Source organism: Pezoporus wallicus, unplaced genomic scaffold (assembly GCF_028554395.1).
Source record: "Pezoporus wallicus isolate ANWC-B61680 ecotype Strahan unplaced genomic scaffold, APGP_CSIRO_Pwel_v1 contig_8057, whole genome shotgun sequence".
Lineage (NCBI taxonomy): Eukaryota > Metazoa > Chordata > Aves > Psittaciformes > Psittacidae > Pezoporus > Pezoporus wallicus.
The window spans coordinates 12,879-31,479 of record NW_026637044.1 but is presented as its reverse complement, the minus strand read 5'-3'; the positions used below and the strand labels follow the sequence as shown (position 1 = coordinate 31,479).

Genomic DNA, 18,601 nt, shown 5'->3' with positions numbered 1-18,601 from the left:
CGGAACGGGGCCCGGCCGCGACGGGGACCCCGTGGGGCTCGAGGAGAAACGGTGACCACGCCCGCCAGAGACGGTGCCGGGACCGGCGCCGGTGCCGACCTAACCGGTGCCGCCCCGCCCCGGCGCGCTCCCGCTGCCGCTTCTCCCGGCGGGGCCGCGCAGACCCGCCCGGCTCGGCGGGGCTCTCCGGTAAGCGGTGGGAGCAGGAGCGGGAGGTGGCGGGGCTGGTTCGATTCGGTTCGGTCGGGTTCGGTCCCTGTGCTGCCCGTGTCCCGCTCGCCTGCGAGCCCCTGCCCGTCGGTCCCGTTCCGTCCCGTGCTGGCACTGCCCGACCGGCTGCGGGAGCCCCGGTCCCGCTTCCCGCCCCATCCCGGGATGGGACCCTGGGGCAGCTGCACCGGCCCGGCGGCTCCTCCTGGGGCCCCGAGTACCGGCGCGGCTGAGGCCCCTTTTTCCCCCGCTGCCACCTCTGGTATCCCGGCGGGCTCGGCCCGAGACTGGAGGGTCCCGTGGACTCCGTGGTGCCCGTTCCTGGGTCCCCCAGCTCCTTCGTCAGGGGAGGAAGCAGCACTGCTGATTACTGGCACCCTCCTGGGACCCCTGCACCCTCTCCAGCCAACCTGCACCCGGGTCCATGGTCCCCTGTCTGGGGCGTCGCACCCCGGCCTCACCCCGTCACCTGCACCATCTGTGCCACTGAGGCGCGTGAGGCTCTGCTGAACCCAGCTCTTGTACTTCAGCCCTTGGCATCTCTTTATTTCCTAGGGGGTACCAGCACGACACGAAGCAGCTCCATGCCCCTCCCTCCCGGCTTCTGAGCCCGGCAGCAACCTTCGGCAGGTGAGAAACATGAGGCTGGGAGCAGCCAGCCATCCCACATCACCGGCTCCCTCCGAGCACAGGGAGCATCCTGTGGCTCTGCCCCATCCAGGCGTGTCCCCAGGGGTGGCACAGGGCTGTCTCCGAGGGGCTGGCGCCCGCCCGGCACGGTACTTGCCAGGAGCCGCCATGTGCCGTGCTGGGTGGTGAGTAGTGCTGCCCGCTTGCGAAACGCTGCCAGGGGTTGAGCAACGCCGGGCATGAGTCCAGCTCCTGCTGGTTTCCCACTTCCGCGCTGGTTTGGGCTCCCATGGCTCCGGAGCGGGGCCGCTCTGCCCAGAACCCACGGGGAGGGGGCAACAGGGCTGGGGTACACCAGGAGAGCCCATGGCAGCCTCTGAGTCGCTTGATACAGGCACAGACATGGACAGAGCCGGTCCCCAGGGACAAATAGGGCTGTTCCACACATCTCCTGGGGAGATCCCCGTGGTCTCTGAACCGGTGTCAGGACGCTGGATTGCTCCTGGAGGAAATTGTGTTGGCAGCTTGTTGGTGGTCCAAGGGCTGTGGGGAGGGGTCTATGCCCTGGCCCTCATCCCCATGCAGTGGCTCCGTGCAAGGGCTGCAGGGTCCCACTGTGGGATTCGTGGGGTGTCATGCCTTTCAGGGTCACTGCACCACTTCAAGCGCCTGCCAGGAGCGTGGGATGTGATTGCCCTAACAACCCTCCTGGCACCGGTATCCGCACTGCTCTGTGGGCAGCCCTTGCGTCCCGGCATCCACGGGGACTGGGGGCCAGGAGCTGGGCTGGCCCTGAGCCCAGGCAGGGGCTGTGCTGGATGGCCTTTGCCCTGTGCCCCTCACTGCTCTCCACCCCGGGTGCTACGTCCTGCCTGGCCTCATGTCCCCCACAGAGATCAGGCCCCTCCGGCCTCATCCCCCCCTTATGCCACTGGGCTGCTGTGGGTGTCTGCAGGTGAAGGTGTATTGTAGGGTCGGCTCTGGGGGGTCCTCGCACTGGTGAAGGGCAACCCGCATCTCTCTTACTCTCCCTGCCCTGCTGTGCCCCGTGCTGCTTCAGTGAGAGCTGTGAGAGCTGCGGGGTGGATACAGGGCTCCCAGGAACGGGACGGGGGTGCTTCTCCAGTGGCCCCCTGCCCGGGGACACCATCCCGGCGAAGGAAGGGAGGGAGCCGTGGGAGCTGCTGCTTGGCCGGGTCCCCGTGCCGGGCTGTGGGGCTGGGGGGGTCTTCTGGCTGCCATCCCTGGCGCAGCCCCCGCAAGCGCACCCCTATCATTAGAGGGGACGGGTGGCCGCAGGGACCGGGCTGGCTGCCCGAGGACGCCAAGCTGGGGCTTGCCAGGGGCGCCGGGGCCGGCGGGGGGGAAGACGGGCTGCCCCCAGCTCCTCCTCACTCTCTGCCCCACATCCTCCTGCCCCACAGCCCTCGCGTGTGGCACTGCCCTTGAGGAACACTGAGCATAGTGCGGTGCAGGAGAAGCTCTCACGCCTGCTCCTGCCCGCACTCTAGGGTCTGCATCTCCTCTACGTCCCCCCATGGCTGGCCGCTCCATGGGACAGGAGCGCGGCCTCTCCGCTGGCGCTTGGCCATTCCCGGCTGCCGGCGCTCACCGCTGGCTGCCCCCGTGCCCAGCGGGAGCCGCGGTGCTGAGGTGTGGCTGCCCGAGGAGCCGTTCCCGGATTTGGCACGGCCGCTCTGTTTGGATAAAGTGGCCTGGTGCAGCCTTGCCGAAACAAAGACTCAGCGCTGCTGCCGCTGCCGAGTTTTTTTTTCTCCTGCGCCGGTATAAATGCTCCCGGCAGCGGCCGGCGCTTGGCAGCTCTCGTCACATTGGGGCAGAGAACGGCTGCGCACTGCCCCACACCAGGCTGCACGGGGTGGCCCACGGGAGAGGGGGTCGCGCTGGACGAGAGCCCCGCATCATTCCCTGCTGGGGCGGGTCCCCATCCCGGGGACACGGGGCCGGCAGCCTCTGTGGGGAGCCCGCGGGAGCGCAGCTGGAGCCGCAGCCTTGCCGGGTCGGCGGGTGATGGGGTGAGTGGGGCAGAGCTGCCTGCTGGGGCCGGAGCGGGTGGGGAACAGGGAATGGTGCATCCAGGCTCACACCTCCCCGATAGCTTCGGTGGGTGAGTGCAGAGCCCTCAGCCCTGCCATGGGTGATGGTGTGGGGCTGTATCCAGCCCACCCCACAGACGGGGTCCCACAGCAGCCACCAGGACCAAGGGGTCAGTGCTGGTGGGTGTCCCCGGGGTGGCACATGGAGCCCAGCACCGTGGCACAGGGGCAGCAGACCCCCGTGAGAGGCAGCTGTGCCTGCCCCTTCCCAGGGCTGGGATGGAGATAGCAGTGGGGACACCCGGCAGGAGCCTCACACAGGGGTCAGGTGCCGTACTGGGGGTTGGTGCCACATAGAATCATAGAGTGGTTTGGATTGGAAAGGAGCATAATAAGATCATCTAGTTCCAGCCCTCCTGCCATGGGCAGGGACACACGTTGGGTCTGATGCTGCACAGGGGGCCCTGGCCTCTCCAGGGTTGGCCGGAGGGGTCGCGGTGGGGCTGGCAGCCATCAGGGAGCCCTGGACTGGACTGGTCATGCCTGCCCTGGCTGTCACCTCCCTCCCCACGGTGGTGGCACTGTTATGGGTGTGGGTACGGAGCTATGCAGTGCCGTGATTCATCTCCCAGATCCGGCGGTTTCGAGGTCACAGTACGGGGACAGGGAAGGATATTTTTGGTGGTGGCTTCTAAACTTACAGTGTCTAGAAAATCTCTGCCGGGGTGGGAGCCGTGCTGTGGGCAGCCTTGTCCCAGCCCAGCTCCATCCTACACTGTCCACTGCGGTGGTGGTGGGGTGCGGGGCCCCAGCTCCCTCTATGGGGTGGGCACTCAGGAGGTTCTCGGGGCAGGGGGATCTCCTGGAAGTGTCCCAGGGCAAGCAGGTGAACTGGGCAGGAGGGAGTGGGAGCAGCTGGACTATGCCATGAGGACCCCCTGGAGCACCCCACAGTTGGCAGCCTCAGTCATGGGGCATGGGTGCTGCCCAGGAAGTGAGGGACTGCAGGGGTTCTGTGTGGTCTCCTGCACTCTGGTCCTCAGGAGTGGGCAGGAGAGCCGCGGCACACTGAGGTTCCTCACCCCCTACCCCCCCAGCCTTGAGGACCGTTTTGGGGAGCAGGGAGCTGGGGCTCGTGCTCTGTCCATGCAGGTGGGGATCCAGTTTGTGGCCACCATGACTGCTGGCAGTGCTGGCCAGAGCCGGTCAGTGGTGCAGGGAGTGGTGCAGACCCTGGGCACCATTCGGGAGCGGATGCTGGTGCAGCCTCAGGGCAGTGCCAGTGCCTGGGCGGCTCTGCCAGAGTTGGCTTGTGGCTCCCATGCCTGGGATGTGAGCACCCTGAGGAGCAGTGGAGTGAGTATGGCTGTGCCAGACCAGGGACAGGACAAGGGGGAATGGCTTTAAACTGACAGAAGGGAGATTGAGATGGGATCTGAGGAAGAAGTTCTTCCCTGTGAGGGTGGTGAGGCCCTGGCACAGGTTGCCCAGAGAAGCTGTGGCTGCCCCATCCCTGGCAGGGTTCAAGGCCAGGTTGGACAGGGCTTGGAGCAACCTGGTCTAGTGGAAGGTGTCCCTGCCTGTGGCATGGGGGTTGGAAGTGGATGGTCCTTAAGGTCTCTTCCGACCCAGACCATTCTGTGATTCTATGATTCTATGGTTCTTTAGCAGGGAAACAGTGGGGCAAGTGTGGGGGTGCAGACCCCTCCTGGGGGAGCTAGCCCCATCTGGTGGTGGGCTGCATGGCCCAGGATCCTGGCGCCCCCCTTCCATGGGTCTCGCCATGCCAGGTAGGTTGAGGAGCTTGGGGCATGTCCACCTGGAGTCACGGGCATAGCCTGGCCTGCACCAGGCTCACCCCTGTGCAATGTCATCTGAAAACTGGGCACAATCAGTTCCTGGGGAGTGGCTGCCAGCTGGAGGGCTGGTGAGGGACATGGCATGTTCTCCATGTCACCCAGCCATGCACGGGCAGGGGGTGGCAAATGTGGCTCTGGCTGCTGGCCAGATGTGGTGCGGTGGTCACTGTCAGCCTCCAGCTGTTGGCACAAAGGTGTGTGGCACATTGTGTGTGTGTGAGATCCCACATCTGGACCTGTTCCTGCCGCTGCTGTCCCCAGCCCAGGTTTCATGGGTTGACAAGGTGCGGTGCTGCCCATGGCAGCAGGGTTCCTGTGCCACCAGCACTGGGCAGCAGGCTTTGGCTGGCCCCTCCATCCCTCGCGGGTTTGGGGTCAGTGCTGCTGAGGGGGATGCCCGGTGTGGACAGGCTGCCCGGGTTGTGGCATTGCCTCAGTTCCCACCTTGCTAGCGCGGCTTCCCCTCCCAGCCCACGCGATGCCGGCGGTGGGTCCCGGCGCAGCAGAGTGCCGGAGGCATACGAGCCCCGTGGGGCAGCCCCCATAGCGGTGTGGGGCGTGGGGCCGGGCCCTCTAATCGCCTCAGCGGATCAGGCAGGCAGGCCAGGGCCGGTCCCAGGAATGCGACTCCGGCACCGGTGGGAGCCGCCGAGCCGGCTGGCGCACAGGCGCTGATCGGAGCCAGCCGGTAATTAGCGGCGCGGCGTTGGCAGCCCGTGGAGGTATCTGCGGACCTGCCCCGCTTATCGGAGCGGCCTGTTCCCTCGCACAAGGGGCCATTGTGCTCCGCCGCCGGCCCGGAGAGGCCGCACTCGGGGCGCGGCGTGCCGCTGACACCTCAGTCCTCCCGCCGGCATGGCCCGTGCGTGTAGCCCCGACCCTGCTGCCCCGTGGCTGCGCCCGGAGCTGCTGAGGTGGTGGCACCGCAGCCGTCCTGGGCACCGACATGCGGCTCATGGGACCTGTCCCCTCGCCCCCCCCTTCCCATCCCGGGGTGCAGGAGCACGGCGGGGCAGGCGGGCACTGACCCGGCGCGGTGCCTGGGCAGCCGCGGAAGCTCCCGGTGCGGGTGGCTCCAGGCTCCGTTCTGCAGGGCTTGAGAGAGCCGCTGCGCCGTTCTCGGCCGGCTGCCCAGTCGTGCCTGCTGGGTGACTCAGCCACCACCATCACCATGGAAAGCAGAAGTTGTCCTCCCCCCCCCGGTGCCCGTCACCCTTTCCAGCAGGGCCAGGCCACAGGCTCCCAGGCGCCGTGTGCCCTCTGCACCATCCTGCTGGGACCCACAGGGGCACTGTGGGCGTTGGGCTGGCGGGGCCTCGAGGGTCAGCAGGCTGGGAGCCCCCGTTTTTGAGTGATGGGCCAGGATCCAGGTTCCCCATGCTGAGAGGTGGTGAGAGTGTGGCTTCGGGCTGCTTCCCAGCTTGGTGTTCCCAGAGAACAATCCCAAGTGTGTTCCCGGGGCTCTAATCCCCGTGAGCTGCCAACGGGATTAAACCCAAAAAGCTGCTTAAGGCCGGGAGCAGTGAGTGCCTTCCCATGTCGGTCCCCTGGCACTTGCTGGCCATGGTGGCCTAGGGATGGGTGGGATGATGGGGGCACCATCCCGCGGGAAACTTGGCACAGCAGTGATGCCAGTGGGGCTCCTGCGATGTGGCCAGGATGGCACAAAAGGCTCTGTGTCCAACACTACTGACCCTCCCCGTGGGCTCTGCCCCCTCTCTGGTGCCTCAAAGCCCCCCATTCCCTGTGGCTGCTCACTGGCACCACGGAGCCCTTGCTGGTCCCAGTCTTCAGGTCCTTAGGTCTGGAGAGGATGCAGCTAATGGGGTGCCCTGTGCAGGGAGAAGGACCCCACAGCACCCCCGCTGAGTCACCCAGCACAGGCAGTTTGAGGGTCCCACCAACATTTGGGGAGGGGGAGCGAAAGCACCAGCTAATTCCCCCATAGTTCCAGTGCATTAGGTGCACTGGTGAGACTGGAGCTCTGCCAGATCAACTCCCTGCTACCCGTGCCATGGTGGGGGGCATGGCGCTATGAGGTGCCTATGGGGTGGGGGTGGGGGGGGTGGCCCTTTCTGAGTAAGGGGGGGAATTCTGGCTGCCAGCTCTGGCTGGCGGGTGCCCTGGGAGAGCGGTGTGGCAGGTCAGCTAATCTGCGCTCACTCGGCTGGAATGTGGATGTGCTGGCTCTGGATGGGGAGTGGGGATTAGGGAGCAGCTGGAGTCCGGTAGCACGGAACGTAGGAGAAGAGATGATCCAAGGCTGTGGTCAGGCTCAAGGAGCTGCGGACTCAGTGAGTCTGCAGCTCCTTGAGCCTGGCCACAGCCATCATGCCCATGGGGGACAGCATGGCAGAAGGGATGCTGGTGACGAGGATGGTGATGGTGAGCCATCCATGTGAGATGCAGTCATCCGTCACCACCCTCCTCAGTCCCTACCATCACGTGGGGCCACCTCCTGTGGCAATAAACCTGGCACACAAGTGCCGGAGGAGTCAGCCTGGTGCCTGGGGAGCTGCCGAGGGGCAAGTGTGGGGCGAGGATGGCCAGTGGGCAGGTGTGGGGGGCCGGGATGGGGGTGCTGGGGGCTGTGGCAGGGGCAGCTGCGGATGCTGCCCTCCCGGATCTGGCTCTTTGCCTGCACCCTGTGGGGCTGGGCTCATGCCTGGGGTCCTGCTGGGGACGCCAGGCCCCCTCCTGCTTTCCCGGCTCCGCTCCCCTCCTGGCGTTTGTCTTGGCCTCTGCTCTCCTGCTCCTGCCATCAGCCAAGACAAACCAGCCTGGGGCCAGCCCGGTGCTTTCCTCCGGGCAGACCTCGGTGCAGTGGTGGCACGCTGTGGAACAGCCCCTCGGAGCATCCCCGGCTGAAGCATTCCCAGCTGAAGCATTCCCCTGAGCGCCCATCTGTGCCCACAGGTTATGCTGCCCCGAGAGCGTCCCCTGAGCCCCCGTGAGAAGGAGAAGGGCTAAGCCGGCATCCCGGGGCACCGCGCCAGCACCATGACCCACTCCCAGGTATCCTCTGAGATCCACCACATCGTCTCCTCTGCCTTCCAGAGTGTAAGTGCTGCCTGCGGTGGGCACAGCCCCATGGCTGCCTGGGGAGGGAACTTGGGGGGCTGCACCCCTGCTGCTGCCCAGCTGGGTGAGGGGTGCCTTGGCACGGCCCTCCCACTATGCTGTGCCGTGGGGTGCCGCCCCATTGCACGGCCGTGCACAGCAGCCACCCCGGGATAGGCTGAGCCAATGGTAGGTGCCCTTGACGGGGCACAGCTCTGCCGGTGCCGCACATGGTGCCATGTGTGTGGTGCCACAGTGCCAGCGCCACGGTGTGGATCCGTGGGGCTTCCCAGAGCAGAGTTAATGATTAACCCTTTGCGTCGCGCTGCACGACCGCCCGGTGCCATTGGGCAAGTCCCCGTTGCCGCACACGTGACCGGCAATGGGACCTGCGGCCCCTTCCTCACGGCTCCATCACCCATGGATTTCCTTCTGGACGCCCGGGTAAGCCGCGGCCTCACCTGGGCTGCCAGGCTGGCACATCCCTCATCCAGAAACACACGTTCCCACCTTCCCCAGGGCTGAAGCTGGGCCTGAGTGTCCTGCGGGCGAAGGAGCATGCCGGGAACATGGGGCATTGCCCTGGGAAGGGGAGCTGGCCTGGGAGGAGCTCAGTAATCCAGGCTGGGGATGAGGTGGCGTTGGGTGTCACTGCGAGCACTGCTCTGGAGGAGCCAGGCCATGGGGGAGGTGGGGAGGTGCAGTGAGGTCAGGGCGGGGAGTTCAAGGTCATTTTGGGGATGGCAGGAACCTGGGGCTGGGGCGTGGGGGCCAGGAGGTGTTTTGGGGGGAGCTGCCTTACCGGGGCTTGAGGATGGAGACTGGCGAGTTTGTGGGGCACAGTGCAGTGGGCCAGGGGGTGCTGCGAGGGGGTTGCTGGGGTAGGGGAAGGGCCACAGCAGGGGCATGGTGTGAAGCTCACACATCAGCCTCGCACCATGGGGCTGTGGGTGTGATGGGACCACACAGGTCTGCCTGTTCCTTGTCACCCCAACTGTGGTGCCCCATCCTGGGCTGGGGGCTTTGGGGTCATCACATGGTGGGGAAGGAGACAAGGACATGACACCTGGGCCAGGATGTGCCGAGGTACAGGGGGCTATGGGGCTGTCCCCAGGGGGTGGGTGGCACCCCCACCGCTGCTGCCTGAGGGTGTCCCCAGCAGGGGATGGTATGTGGGGTGCCCCCATCCCCACCCCGGCCACCACTGGGTGGCACCGTCTTCCTTGTCCCACTTCTCCCGGTGTCCCCATCCCCATGTCCCCCCACCCGGGGGTCTGGTACCTACCTCATCCCGGGAGTCACAGAGGGGCCGTGGAGGGGGTGTCCCCTGTGTTGCAAGCACTGCGGGCAGGTCTGGGGGACCGGGAAGGCGGGTCGGCAGTGCAGTTCCAGCAGGGGCCAGGAAGGAGGGGAGGCAACGCGCCAGCATGGGGGCTGCTTTACCGGGAGGGGGTGGCCGTACATCACCGGGAGCTGCCGACCTGACCCCTACCTACATCCCCGAAGGGGGAATGCAGTGAGCACCGGAGAGGGGGTCACTGTGCGGCCACGAGCAGATCCGGTGTGGTGCGTTCCCGGGGGGGGAAATGTGCGATACCAGGGGGTGTGTGGGGTGTGTCAGTGCATTCCGGGGGGGGGGGGGGGTGGGGTGGTGGTGGGGGGTGCGTTCTCGGTGGGGTTAATGCATTCCCGGGGGTCGGTGCAGTGCCGGGGGGCATGGTGCATTGCCTGGCGAGGGGCGGGCCGGAGCCGGGCCGGGGACCGTGCATTGCTGCGGGGGTCAGAGCAGAGCCGGGAGGGGAGGGGGTGTGCGATGCATTCCCGGAGGGACCGGAGCTCGGCGGGGGGGTCGGTGCGTTCCCGGGGGCCCGTGCATCACCGGAGGAGGTGCGGCTGTGCGTGCCGGGGGCCGTGCATTGACGGGGGTCGGTTCGCTCCCGGGGGGCCAGAGCTCGGCTGGGGGGTCGGTCCGTACCCGGCCCCGGCGCCGGTGCTGCGGGCGCAGCCGGTGCCCTCTGCGGGCCGCTGTCACCTTGAGGCGGACGCGGGGCGGCTCCGTCAATATTTGGCGAGGCCGGAGAAGGAGCCGCCGCCCCCCGTCCACCGCCCCCCCCCCCCCCGCCGCCCCCATCCCCAGCCGGGCCGGGCCGCGCCGCCCCGATAAAGCGCTGCGGGAGCTGCGGCGGGAGCGCGGCTCCGCCATGACTCAGGTAGGGACGGGCGGGGACGCGCTGCCCCCCCCCAACATCCCATCCCCCTGCCCCCCCCATCTCCGCAGCCCCGCACTCCCTGTACCATCAGCACCCTCCCCCTCCCATCCCGGGAGTCCCCCCCTTGCACCCCAGCACCCACAGCTGCGGTGCACCAGCAGCACCCAGCAGCTCCGGGGTGGAGGTACAGCACCGAGGCACCGCAAGCACAGGGTTTGGGGTACGAGGTGCGGGCATAGCACTAAGGGTGCTGGGGGTGCATAGGCGTGCACGGTAGCAGGGAATAGTGCTGGGGGTGCATGGCACCAGGGCATGGCGCTGGTGTGCTGGGGGTGCAGGGCTCTGAGACACGGCACTGGGGGTACATAAGGGTGCACTGCACCAGGGCATGGTACTGGAGTGCTGGGTCCGGGCTGACTGGGGAGCGCAGCATTTGGGGTGCTCGGGCACATGTAGGGGGAACGTGTCACCAGAGATGCGGGTCAGGGAGCTGGTCACTGGGTGCTAGGGTACTTTTCGGGAGACCAGAGCGCTGGATCGCAGTGCTGAGTCTGGGGGTGCTCTGGGCTGGGGCACAGCGAGTGCACATCCTTTGGGTGCCGTGCCTTTGGGGACCTCAGAGAGCCACCATCAGGGTGCACAGGGGGCTGGTGGTGTGGCAGGTGGTGGTGCTGGCTGCCCACTCAGCCCTGTACCATCCCACAGCCTGAGCAGGAGGCGCTGGGCGCTGGCTCGCCTGTTTTTGGGGAGGAAGAGGAGGAGAAGGACCTGAACAAGGCGCTGGGTGTGGAGCGCTTCGAGGAGATCCTGTGCGACACACACCCTCGCAACGCTGAGGAGGCCGGGCGCAGCTATGGCGAGGAGGACTTCGAGTGTGAGTGGGGCTGGGGCCGCAGGCAGGCAGCGGGGGGGCAGCGGGCGGGCAGCGGGCAGGGCACCGACCCCGTGCTGTCCTCCACAGACCACCGCCAGTCATCCCACCACATCCACCACCCACTGTCCACGCACCTTCCCCCTGACACCCGCCGCAAGAAGGGGGTGCCAAAAAAGGTCAAGAAGAAGCACGCCCGCGCCTCTGTCCCTGGTGAGACCCCCACCATTGAGGAGGCCGAAGAGGATGAGGATGAGGCGTGCGACACAGAGACAGAGAGGTCGGCAGAGGAGCTCCAGCAGCCCGGCCCACCTGAGGCAGTGCAGGTGAGGCCAGGGCTGGGTGCGGGGGGCAGCCCTGGAGCTTTTAGGGCCACAGCCAAGGTGCCAGAGCCGATGGTGCCTGTGGCCAGGAGTCACAGCTCTACAGCAGCCAGTTCCTCCCATGCCCCGTCTCAGTTCTTCCTGCAGGAGGATGAGGTGACTGAACAGCGGGCCGAGGATCCAGTCCCCCCCCCAGTGCTGCCTGGGTCCCCCCTGAACCCTCGTGGGTCCACGTCCCCCAAGGAAGCCCAGGCAGGCAGGTGAGTGGGGCTGGGGTTGGGCAGCACTGGGGCTCGCCTGGGGCTTAGGGGGTGGCAGCCCCCTCTGGCTGCCCCACAGTGGGTCTGGGGGACACAATGGGGGCTCAACTCTGAGGTGGGAGCCTGCCTTGCAGCCCCAGTGCAGAGGAAGGAGAAGCAGCAGAGGGAGCAGCTGCCACCGCCGAGGCCGGCTCCCCCGGTCGCCCCATTGCCAAGTCGCAGCCAGGGCACCGCAGCTACAACCTGCACGAGCGGCGGCGGATCGGCAGCATGACGGGCGCGGAGCAGGACCGGTACCAGAAGGTGCCGACAGATGAGTCGGAGGCCCAGACGCTGGCCTCTGCTGACCTGGACTACATGAAGAGTGAGTGGGGGGCACCCTGCACCCCAGAGACTGTGCTGGCAGTGGCTGTTGGCACAGCTGGGGCCGAGCCATGTGCCAGGTGGCTGGAGCTGGAGGCAGCGGTGGTGCCTCTCCTGGGTGCTTGCAAGCCCCTGGCAAGTTGCAGCTCTGGGACTTCCAGGGCTCAGAGCTCCCCAGGGAGCACTGCCTGCAGCGGGGTCCCATGTGGATGGGCACACACAACCCTTGGCAGAGGGATCTGAGGTGACCCTGGTGTGAGGAACCACCTCTGCTCCTGCTTGTCACCACTGGCACCAGAGAAGCAGCAGCTGTGTGACCCCCCCAGTGCCACAGCCCTCACCGGTGCACAGATCCCATCCTCACCCCCTTGCCACACTGAGTGCCACGCTCATGGACCCTGGGGCTGTGATGGTCCTTGTCTGGCCTTGGTCCCTCTACTTCAGCTGCCAGCCTATGGCTCCCCATGACAAGTGCTGGGACCCTGGGCTCAGGGCTGTGAGCTCCACAGGTCACCCTCCCACCACCATCACTATCCTCCCTGTCCCTGACAGGTCACCGCTTCGAGGATGTGCCGGGGGTGCGCCGGCACCTCGTCAGGAAGAGTGCCAAGGCGCAGGTGGTTCACGTCAGCAAGGACCACAAGGAGCCCATGACACGGCACCGCAAGCAGGACCGGCAGCCCCATGAGGTGCGGGGACCCAGTGTGGGATGTTGGGCAGGGATGGGGTAGTGGCTGCATGGGTGCATCTCTGACTGACCAGGCCATGCTGTCAGGTATTTGTGGAGCTGAATGAGCTGGTGGTGGACAAGAACCAGGAGCTGCAGTGGAAGGAGACGGCACGCTGGATCAAGTTCGAGGAGGATGTGGAGGAGGAGACGGATCGCTGGGGCAAGCCACACGTGGCCTCCCTGTCCTTCCGCAGCCTCCTGGAGCTGCGCAAGACCCTGTCCCACGGTAGGGAGGCAGAGTCGGCCCCACGGACCCCTGGGGGGTGTGGGGGTCCCAGCTGTGCTTGTCTCAGCCCCGCCTCCCTGCCCAGGGGCCGTGCTCCTCGACCTGGACCAGAAGACGCTGCCAGGGGTGGCTCACCAAGTGGTGGAGCAGATGGTCATCACCGACCAGATCCGGGCTGAGGACCGTGCCAACGTGCTGCGGGCGCTGCTGCTCAAGCACAGGTTAGTATGGGGGGCACTGGCCCAGAGCCCCCCCTGCAGGCTCTGCTCCCTGCAGCCTTGGGGACCACACTGTCCTCAGATCACTGGCAGGGATAGCTCTGCCAGAGCCACCCCAGACTGCCCTGGCTTTGTCCCACAGCCACCCAAGCGATGAGAAAGACTTCTCCTTCCCCCGAAACATCTCTGCGGGCAGCCTGGGCTCTCTGCTTGTGCACCACCACAGCACCAACCATGTGGCTGAGGGCAGTGAGCCGGCTGTCACCGATCCCCTCATTGCTGGCCATGCCGTGGAGCACGACACACGGGTCGATGTGGAGCGGGAGGTGAGCTCAGCTCCCGTGGCTGTGCTACACCATCCCCAGCCCTTCCTCCCTGCCTGCATCACTCCTCATCCTCAGGAGGGGCCCTCACGCCAGTCACATTGTTCCTCTGTCCCCACAGAGGGAGGTCCTCACCCCCACCCCCCCAGCTGGCATCACTCGCTCCAAGTCCAAACACGAGCTGAAGCTACTGGAGAAGATCCCTGACAACGCTGAGGCCACGGTGGTGCTTGTGGGTACGGAGGGGTGGCAGGGGGTGGGAGGGTGGGCAGCAGTTGGGGACCACGTGATGGGCTCCCACCATGGCCCCCTGTGCCCCACAGGCTGTGTGGAGTTCCTGGACCAGCCTACCATGGCCTTCGTGCGGCTGCAGGAGGCGGTGGAGCTGGATTCGGTGCTGGAGGTGCCCGTCCCCGTGCGGTTCCTCTTCGTGCTGCTGGGGCCCAGCAGCACCCACATGGACTACCATGAGATCGGGCGCTCCATCTCCACCCTCATGTCTGACAAGGTGAGAGGCCACATCCCCACTGGGGCCACAGGGCTCAGGGACCCGCAGCATCCCTGGGTGGGCACCCTGACCCTGCTGTCCCCACGCCAGCAATTCCACGAGGCTGCGTACCTGGCTGATGACCGCCACGACCTCCTCAATGCCATCAACGAGTTCCTGGACTGCAGCGTGGTGCTGCCGCCCTCTGAGGTGCAGGGTGAGGAGCTGCTGCGCAGCGTCGCCCACTTCCAGCGCGAGATGCTGAAGAAGAGGGAGGAGCAGGAGCGAAGGCTGCTGCTGGAGCCCAAGTCCCCCGAGGAGAAAGGTGCCAGCGGCGTGGGATGGGGCAGGGTGAGGGCCCCAGCCAGCAGGGTCTCACTGTCCATCTGTCTGTCCATGGGGCACAGCACTGCTAAAGCTGAAGGTGGTGGAGGGCGACAGCGAGGAGGAGGATGACGACCCCCTGCGGCGCACGGGCCGGCCCTTTGGGGGGCTGATCCGGGACGTGCAGCGGCGGTACCCCAAGTACCTGAGCGACTTCAGGGATGCGCTGGACCCACAGTGCATTGCAGCCGTCATCTTCATCTACTTCGCTGCACTGTCACCGGCCATCACCTTCGGAGGGCTGCTGGGTGAGTGCTGGGGGTGTGGGTGCCGTGTCCTGCCCCATGCGTGCTGCAGGAGGGAGCGGGAAGGAGCTGTGGGGCTGTGATGTTGGGGTTGAAGGGCTCTTTCCCACTGGATGTGCCTGAGCCTGTCCTGCCCGCAGGGGAGAAGACCCATGACCTGATCGGGGTGTCTGAGCTGATCATCTCCACATCGCTGCAGGGCGTGATCTTCTGCCTGCTGGGCGCCCAGCCCCTGCTCATCATTGGCTTCTCAGGGCCTCTGCTTGTCTTCGAGGAGGCTTTCTTCACGGTGAGCCCCGGGGACTGGAGGGGTGGGGGGAACATTCCTGCTGCTGTGGGGCAGACATCATCCCCAGCCCCACTGCTTCTCCCACTGCCCGGAGCTCTGCCCCAGCTCTGCTGACCCCAGTCTGTCTGTTCTGCAGTTCTGCACCTCCAATGACCTGGAGTACCTGGTGGGGCGCGTCTGGATTGGCTTCTGGCTCATCCTCATCGTGCTGGTCATGGTGGCCTTCGAGGGCAGCTTCCTGGTGCGCTTTGTCTCCCGCTTCACCCAGGAGATCTTCGCCTTCCTCATCTCCCTCATCTTCATCTATGAGACCTTCTCAAAGCTGGCCAAGGTGAGCTTGCACAGCCGGGGCCAGGGTGTCTCTGGGGGTGGGGCTGGTGGGACCAGACTGAGCCTTGCTGTGCCGCAGATCTTCCAGGAGCATCCCCTACACAGCTGCGTGCAGGTGAACATCTCAGAGGCAGAGGCATGGAGGAACAGCAGCACAGCCCCAGCCAACGGCACCGCCAGCCGCGCCGCAGCCAAGGTGACGGGGCAGCCCAACACGGCGCTGCTCTCACTGGTGCTCATGGCCAGCACCTTCTTCATCGCCTTCTTCCTGCGCAAGTTCAAGAACAGCCGGTTCTTCCCCGGACGGGTGCGTGGGGCAGGCGGGACGGCGGCACGGGTGCTGCTCGGGCCCTGGGGTGAGCCCAGCTTTGGGGGTACCGCTGAGCTGGGGCCGGTTGCGCAGTGGGGCTGGGGCTGGGCTGATGCTGCTCTTCCCCCAGATCCGGCGGCTCATCGGGGACTTTGGGGTGCCCATTGCCATCCTGGTGATGGTGCTGGTGGACTACAGCATCCAGGACACCTACACGCAGGTCAGTACCAAACACCCCCCACCCTGGGGGCAAGAATCCCCCACCCTGCACCCCCTGGCCCCCATTTGCCTGCTGCATCCTGGGTGCAGGTCAGTGGCTCCTGGCATTTGCGGCACTATCTGTCCCCACCACGGCTGCTGTGGCTCTTGGCCACCTCTGGCTCCAGCATCTCGCTTTTCATAGAATTATAGAATCAGACTGGTTTGGGTTTGAGGGGACCTTAAGCTCCTCCAGTTCCAACCCCCTGCCATGGGCAGGGACACCTTCCACCAGACCAGGTTGCTCCAAGCCCCATCCAACCTGGCCTTGAACACTGCCAGGGATGGGGCAGCCACAGCTTCTCTGGGCAACCTGTGCCAGGGCCTCACCACCCTCACAGGGAAGAACTTCTTCCTCAGATCTCATCTCAATCTCCCCTCTGTCAGTTTAAAGCCATTCCCCCTTGTCCTGTCCCTACCTGCCCTTGTCAAAAGCCCCTCTCCAGCTTTCTTGTGGGCCCTTTTAGGCACTGGAAGCTGCTCTAAGGTCTCCTCGGAGCCTTCTCTTCCGCAGGCTGAACAAGCCCAGCTCTCTCAGCCTGTCTTCCTCTTCCCACTTTGCTGGGAGCCCTTTGAGCCTGGATGCAGCAGGTCCCAGTGCCTCCATGGCTCATCCCATGCCCCAGCACCCCTTGCCATGGGAGAGCCATGGGGCAGGGGCAGAGCTTGTGTGTGCCCCCCAGCATTTTTCACTCCCTCCTGCAGAAGCTGAGCGTGCCCAGCGGGTTCTCGGTGACAGCCCCGGACAAGCGTGGCTGGGTGATCAACCCCCTGGGTGAGAAGAGCGACTTCCCCGTATGGATGATGGTGGCCAGCGGCCTCCCCGCCATCCTCGTCTTCATCCTCATCTTCATGGAGACCCAGATCACCACGTGAGCACAGCAGTAGTGGTCTGGGGGCCCTGTGGGGCAGCGCAGGGCATGAGTGGGGCAGGGTGTGCCGTGCCAAGCTGAGCTGGGCCATTCCATGTCCTGCTGAGCTGTGCCATGCTGTGCCGGGCTGAGCCATGCCAAACTGTGCTGTGCCATGCCAAACTGTGCTGTGCCATGCCAAGCCCTGTCAAGCCATGCCGACGGTCTGCCCTTGTGCCCAGGCTGATCATCAGCAAGAAGGAGCGGATGCTGCAGAAGGGCTCTGGGTTCCACCTCGACCTCCTGCTCATCGTGGCCATGGGTGGCTTCTTTGCCCTGTTTGGGCTCCCGTGGCTCGCTGCGGCCACGGTGCGCTCTGTCACGCACGCCAATGCCCTCACCGTCATGAGCAAGGCTGTGGCGCCCGGGGACAAGCCCAAGATCCAGGAGGTGAAGGAGCAGCGGGTCACTGGGCTGCTGGTGGCCGTGCTTGTGGGTAAGCACATCCCTGACTGCTGTGGGTGCCCTGCCCGCCCTGCTCCATCCCATGTGGCCATGGGGGGTTCTGGGCAGCTGTGGGGAGCTGTGATGGTGCAGGGAGCAGCACGAGGAAGGCTGGGGTGCCCTGAGCCCTGTCTAAGTGTCATGGCCATCCTGTCCCGCATGGGCACTAGTGACGCAGGACCCTCCCCAAGCATGGCCATGGGAGGTGACCAGGCAGGGAGGACTGGGCCAAGAAGCGTGGCTGACCCTGCTCTGTCACAGGCCTGTCCATCGTCATTGGGGACCTGCTGCGGCAGATCCCACTGGCCGTGCTCTTTGGGATCTTCCTCTACATGGGTATCACCTCCCTCAATGGCATCCAGTTCTACGAGCGCCTGCAGCTGCTGCTGATGCCCCCAAAGCACCACCCTGATGTCACCTATGTCAAAAAGGTCAGGGGGACCCAGGGGAGGTGTCCTAGGGGTGGGGAGCTCTGCTGGGGTCGGAGGGGGATGCAGGGGTCTGACTTGGCACCGATGGCTGCCTCCATGCAGGTACGCACGCTGCGCATGCATCTCTTCACCGGGCTGCAGCTGGCATGCCTGGCCGTACTCTGGGCCGTCATGTCCACCGTGGCCTCCCTGGCCTTCCCCTTCATCCTCATCCTCACGGTGCCACTCCGCATGTGCCTGCTCAGCCGCATCTTCACTGACCGGGAGATGAAGTGTGTAAGTACCCGCTCCGTGCCCCGCGCTGTATCCCTCATCCCCACGAATGCTCTGGTGGGTGATGGCCGGACCCCTTGCTGCCCACTCAGCTGCCATCTCCCCACAGCTGGACGCAGATGAGGCCGAGCCCATCCTGGATGAGCGGGAGGGTGTGGATGAGTACAACGAAATGCCGATGCCGGTGTGACCGTGTGCCAGCAGCGAAGCCACCCACAGCTGCAGGGATGTGCCCGGCCAGGCCCCTGCGCTGCTGCCCTGCACGGGACTGGGGGCAGCCGAGACAGGCACCCCACGCTCCCTGTGCCTTTGGGGGACCCTGCCAAAGAGATGCTGGTGCACAGCCTCGCCATGGTGGGACTCCCGCAGCCCTCCCACACCATGCAGGGTCCCATGTCCCCTTGGGGCACATCCTGACCTGGCCATGGGGCAGAGCCCCCCCAGCTACCCCCCAGCAGAGCTGCGGGTCCTGGCCCGGTCCCAACCCCTCTGCAGTCCCCGGCCCTGGGCTCCCGCCAGACAATCAGGTGTTGCCTAATCCCACTGTGTTTTATTTAACAGAGTAATCTAAATGGCAATAAACAGCTTTATAACTAGCACACCAGGTCGAGGGGTGCCCACGTGGTTGGGGCTGGAGGCGCTGGGGAGCCCCATGCAACCCTGCCCCATGGCTGCGTAAGGGCAGAGCTGCAGGCAGCAGCATCCCAGGCACCAGGTGCTGCTACTGAGGGGACCCCCATGGCAGACAGCCGGTGCCTGAGCCCTGGGCTGCCGGGCCGGGGGTCCCCTTGTGCTGTGCCCAGCGCAGGCTGGGGGCCGGCCACCGCCTTGTCCTAATAAACAAAATGGACTTTGCACACTTTTCACCGGTTTTATTGTAAATTTAACCCCCCACTTCC

General features: G+C 65.8%; 1 protein-coding gene across 4 annotated transcripts; it reads left to right on the top strand.

Annotated features, from left to right (window-relative positions):
* The first annotated feature begins 6 nt into the window (after positions 1 to 6).
* On the top strand, positions 7 to 18,566 carry SLC4A2 (solute carrier family 4 member 2). 4 transcript variants are annotated; one of them, XM_057402797.1, is made up of 24 exons: positions 7 to 189; positions 766 to 840; positions 7,673 to 7,816; positions 10,732 to 10,900; positions 10,988 to 11,223; positions 11,356 to 11,480; positions 11,615 to 11,844; positions 12,396 to 12,532; positions 12,619 to 12,799; positions 12,885 to 13,020; positions 13,160 to 13,343; positions 13,462 to 13,576; positions 13,664 to 13,848; positions 13,939 to 14,152; positions 14,235 to 14,459; positions 14,597 to 14,745; positions 14,882 to 15,076; positions 15,155 to 15,382; positions 15,516 to 15,605; positions 16,349 to 16,515; positions 16,737 to 16,990; positions 17,260 to 17,429; positions 17,532 to 17,705; positions 17,812 to 18,566. In XM_057402797.1, exons 3-24 carry the CDS (start codon positions 7,757 to 7,759, stop codon positions 17,890 to 17,892), a joined length of 3,705 nt encoding a protein of 1,234 aa, XP_057258780.1. In that variant the 5' UTR covers positions 7 to 189; positions 766 to 840; positions 7,673 to 7,756; the 3' UTR covers positions 17,893 to 18,566. The 4 variants fall into 4 exon arrangements, with proteins under 4 accessions (XP_057258780.1, XP_057258781.1, XP_057258779.1 ...); XM_057402798.1 differs by lacking the exons at positions 7 to 189; positions 766 to 840 and adding an exon at positions 2,609 to 2,876; XM_057402796.1 differs by lacking the exons at positions 7 to 189; positions 766 to 840; positions 7,673 to 7,816 and adding an exon at positions 7,834 to 8,260.
* Positions 18,567 to 18,601: the final 35 nt, after the last annotated feature.

What these genes read in the sequence shown, in the direction of transcription:
- SLC4A2 (XM_057402796.1), top strand. Translation starts at nt 8,003, where the DNA reads ATGGTAGGTGCCCTTGACGGGGCACAGCTCTGCCGGTGCCGCACATGG. An exon ending in GCCCACCTGAGGCAGTGCAG is followed by an intron (nt 11,224 to 11,355) that starts GTGAGGCCAGGG and finishes GCCCCGTCTCAG; the next exon opens with TTCTTCCTGCAGGAGGATGA. An exon ending in GGGTCGATGTGGAGCGGGAG is followed by an intron (nt 13,344 to 13,461) that starts GTGAGCTCAGCT and finishes CTGTCCCCACAG; the next exon opens with AGGGAGGTCCTCACCCCCAC.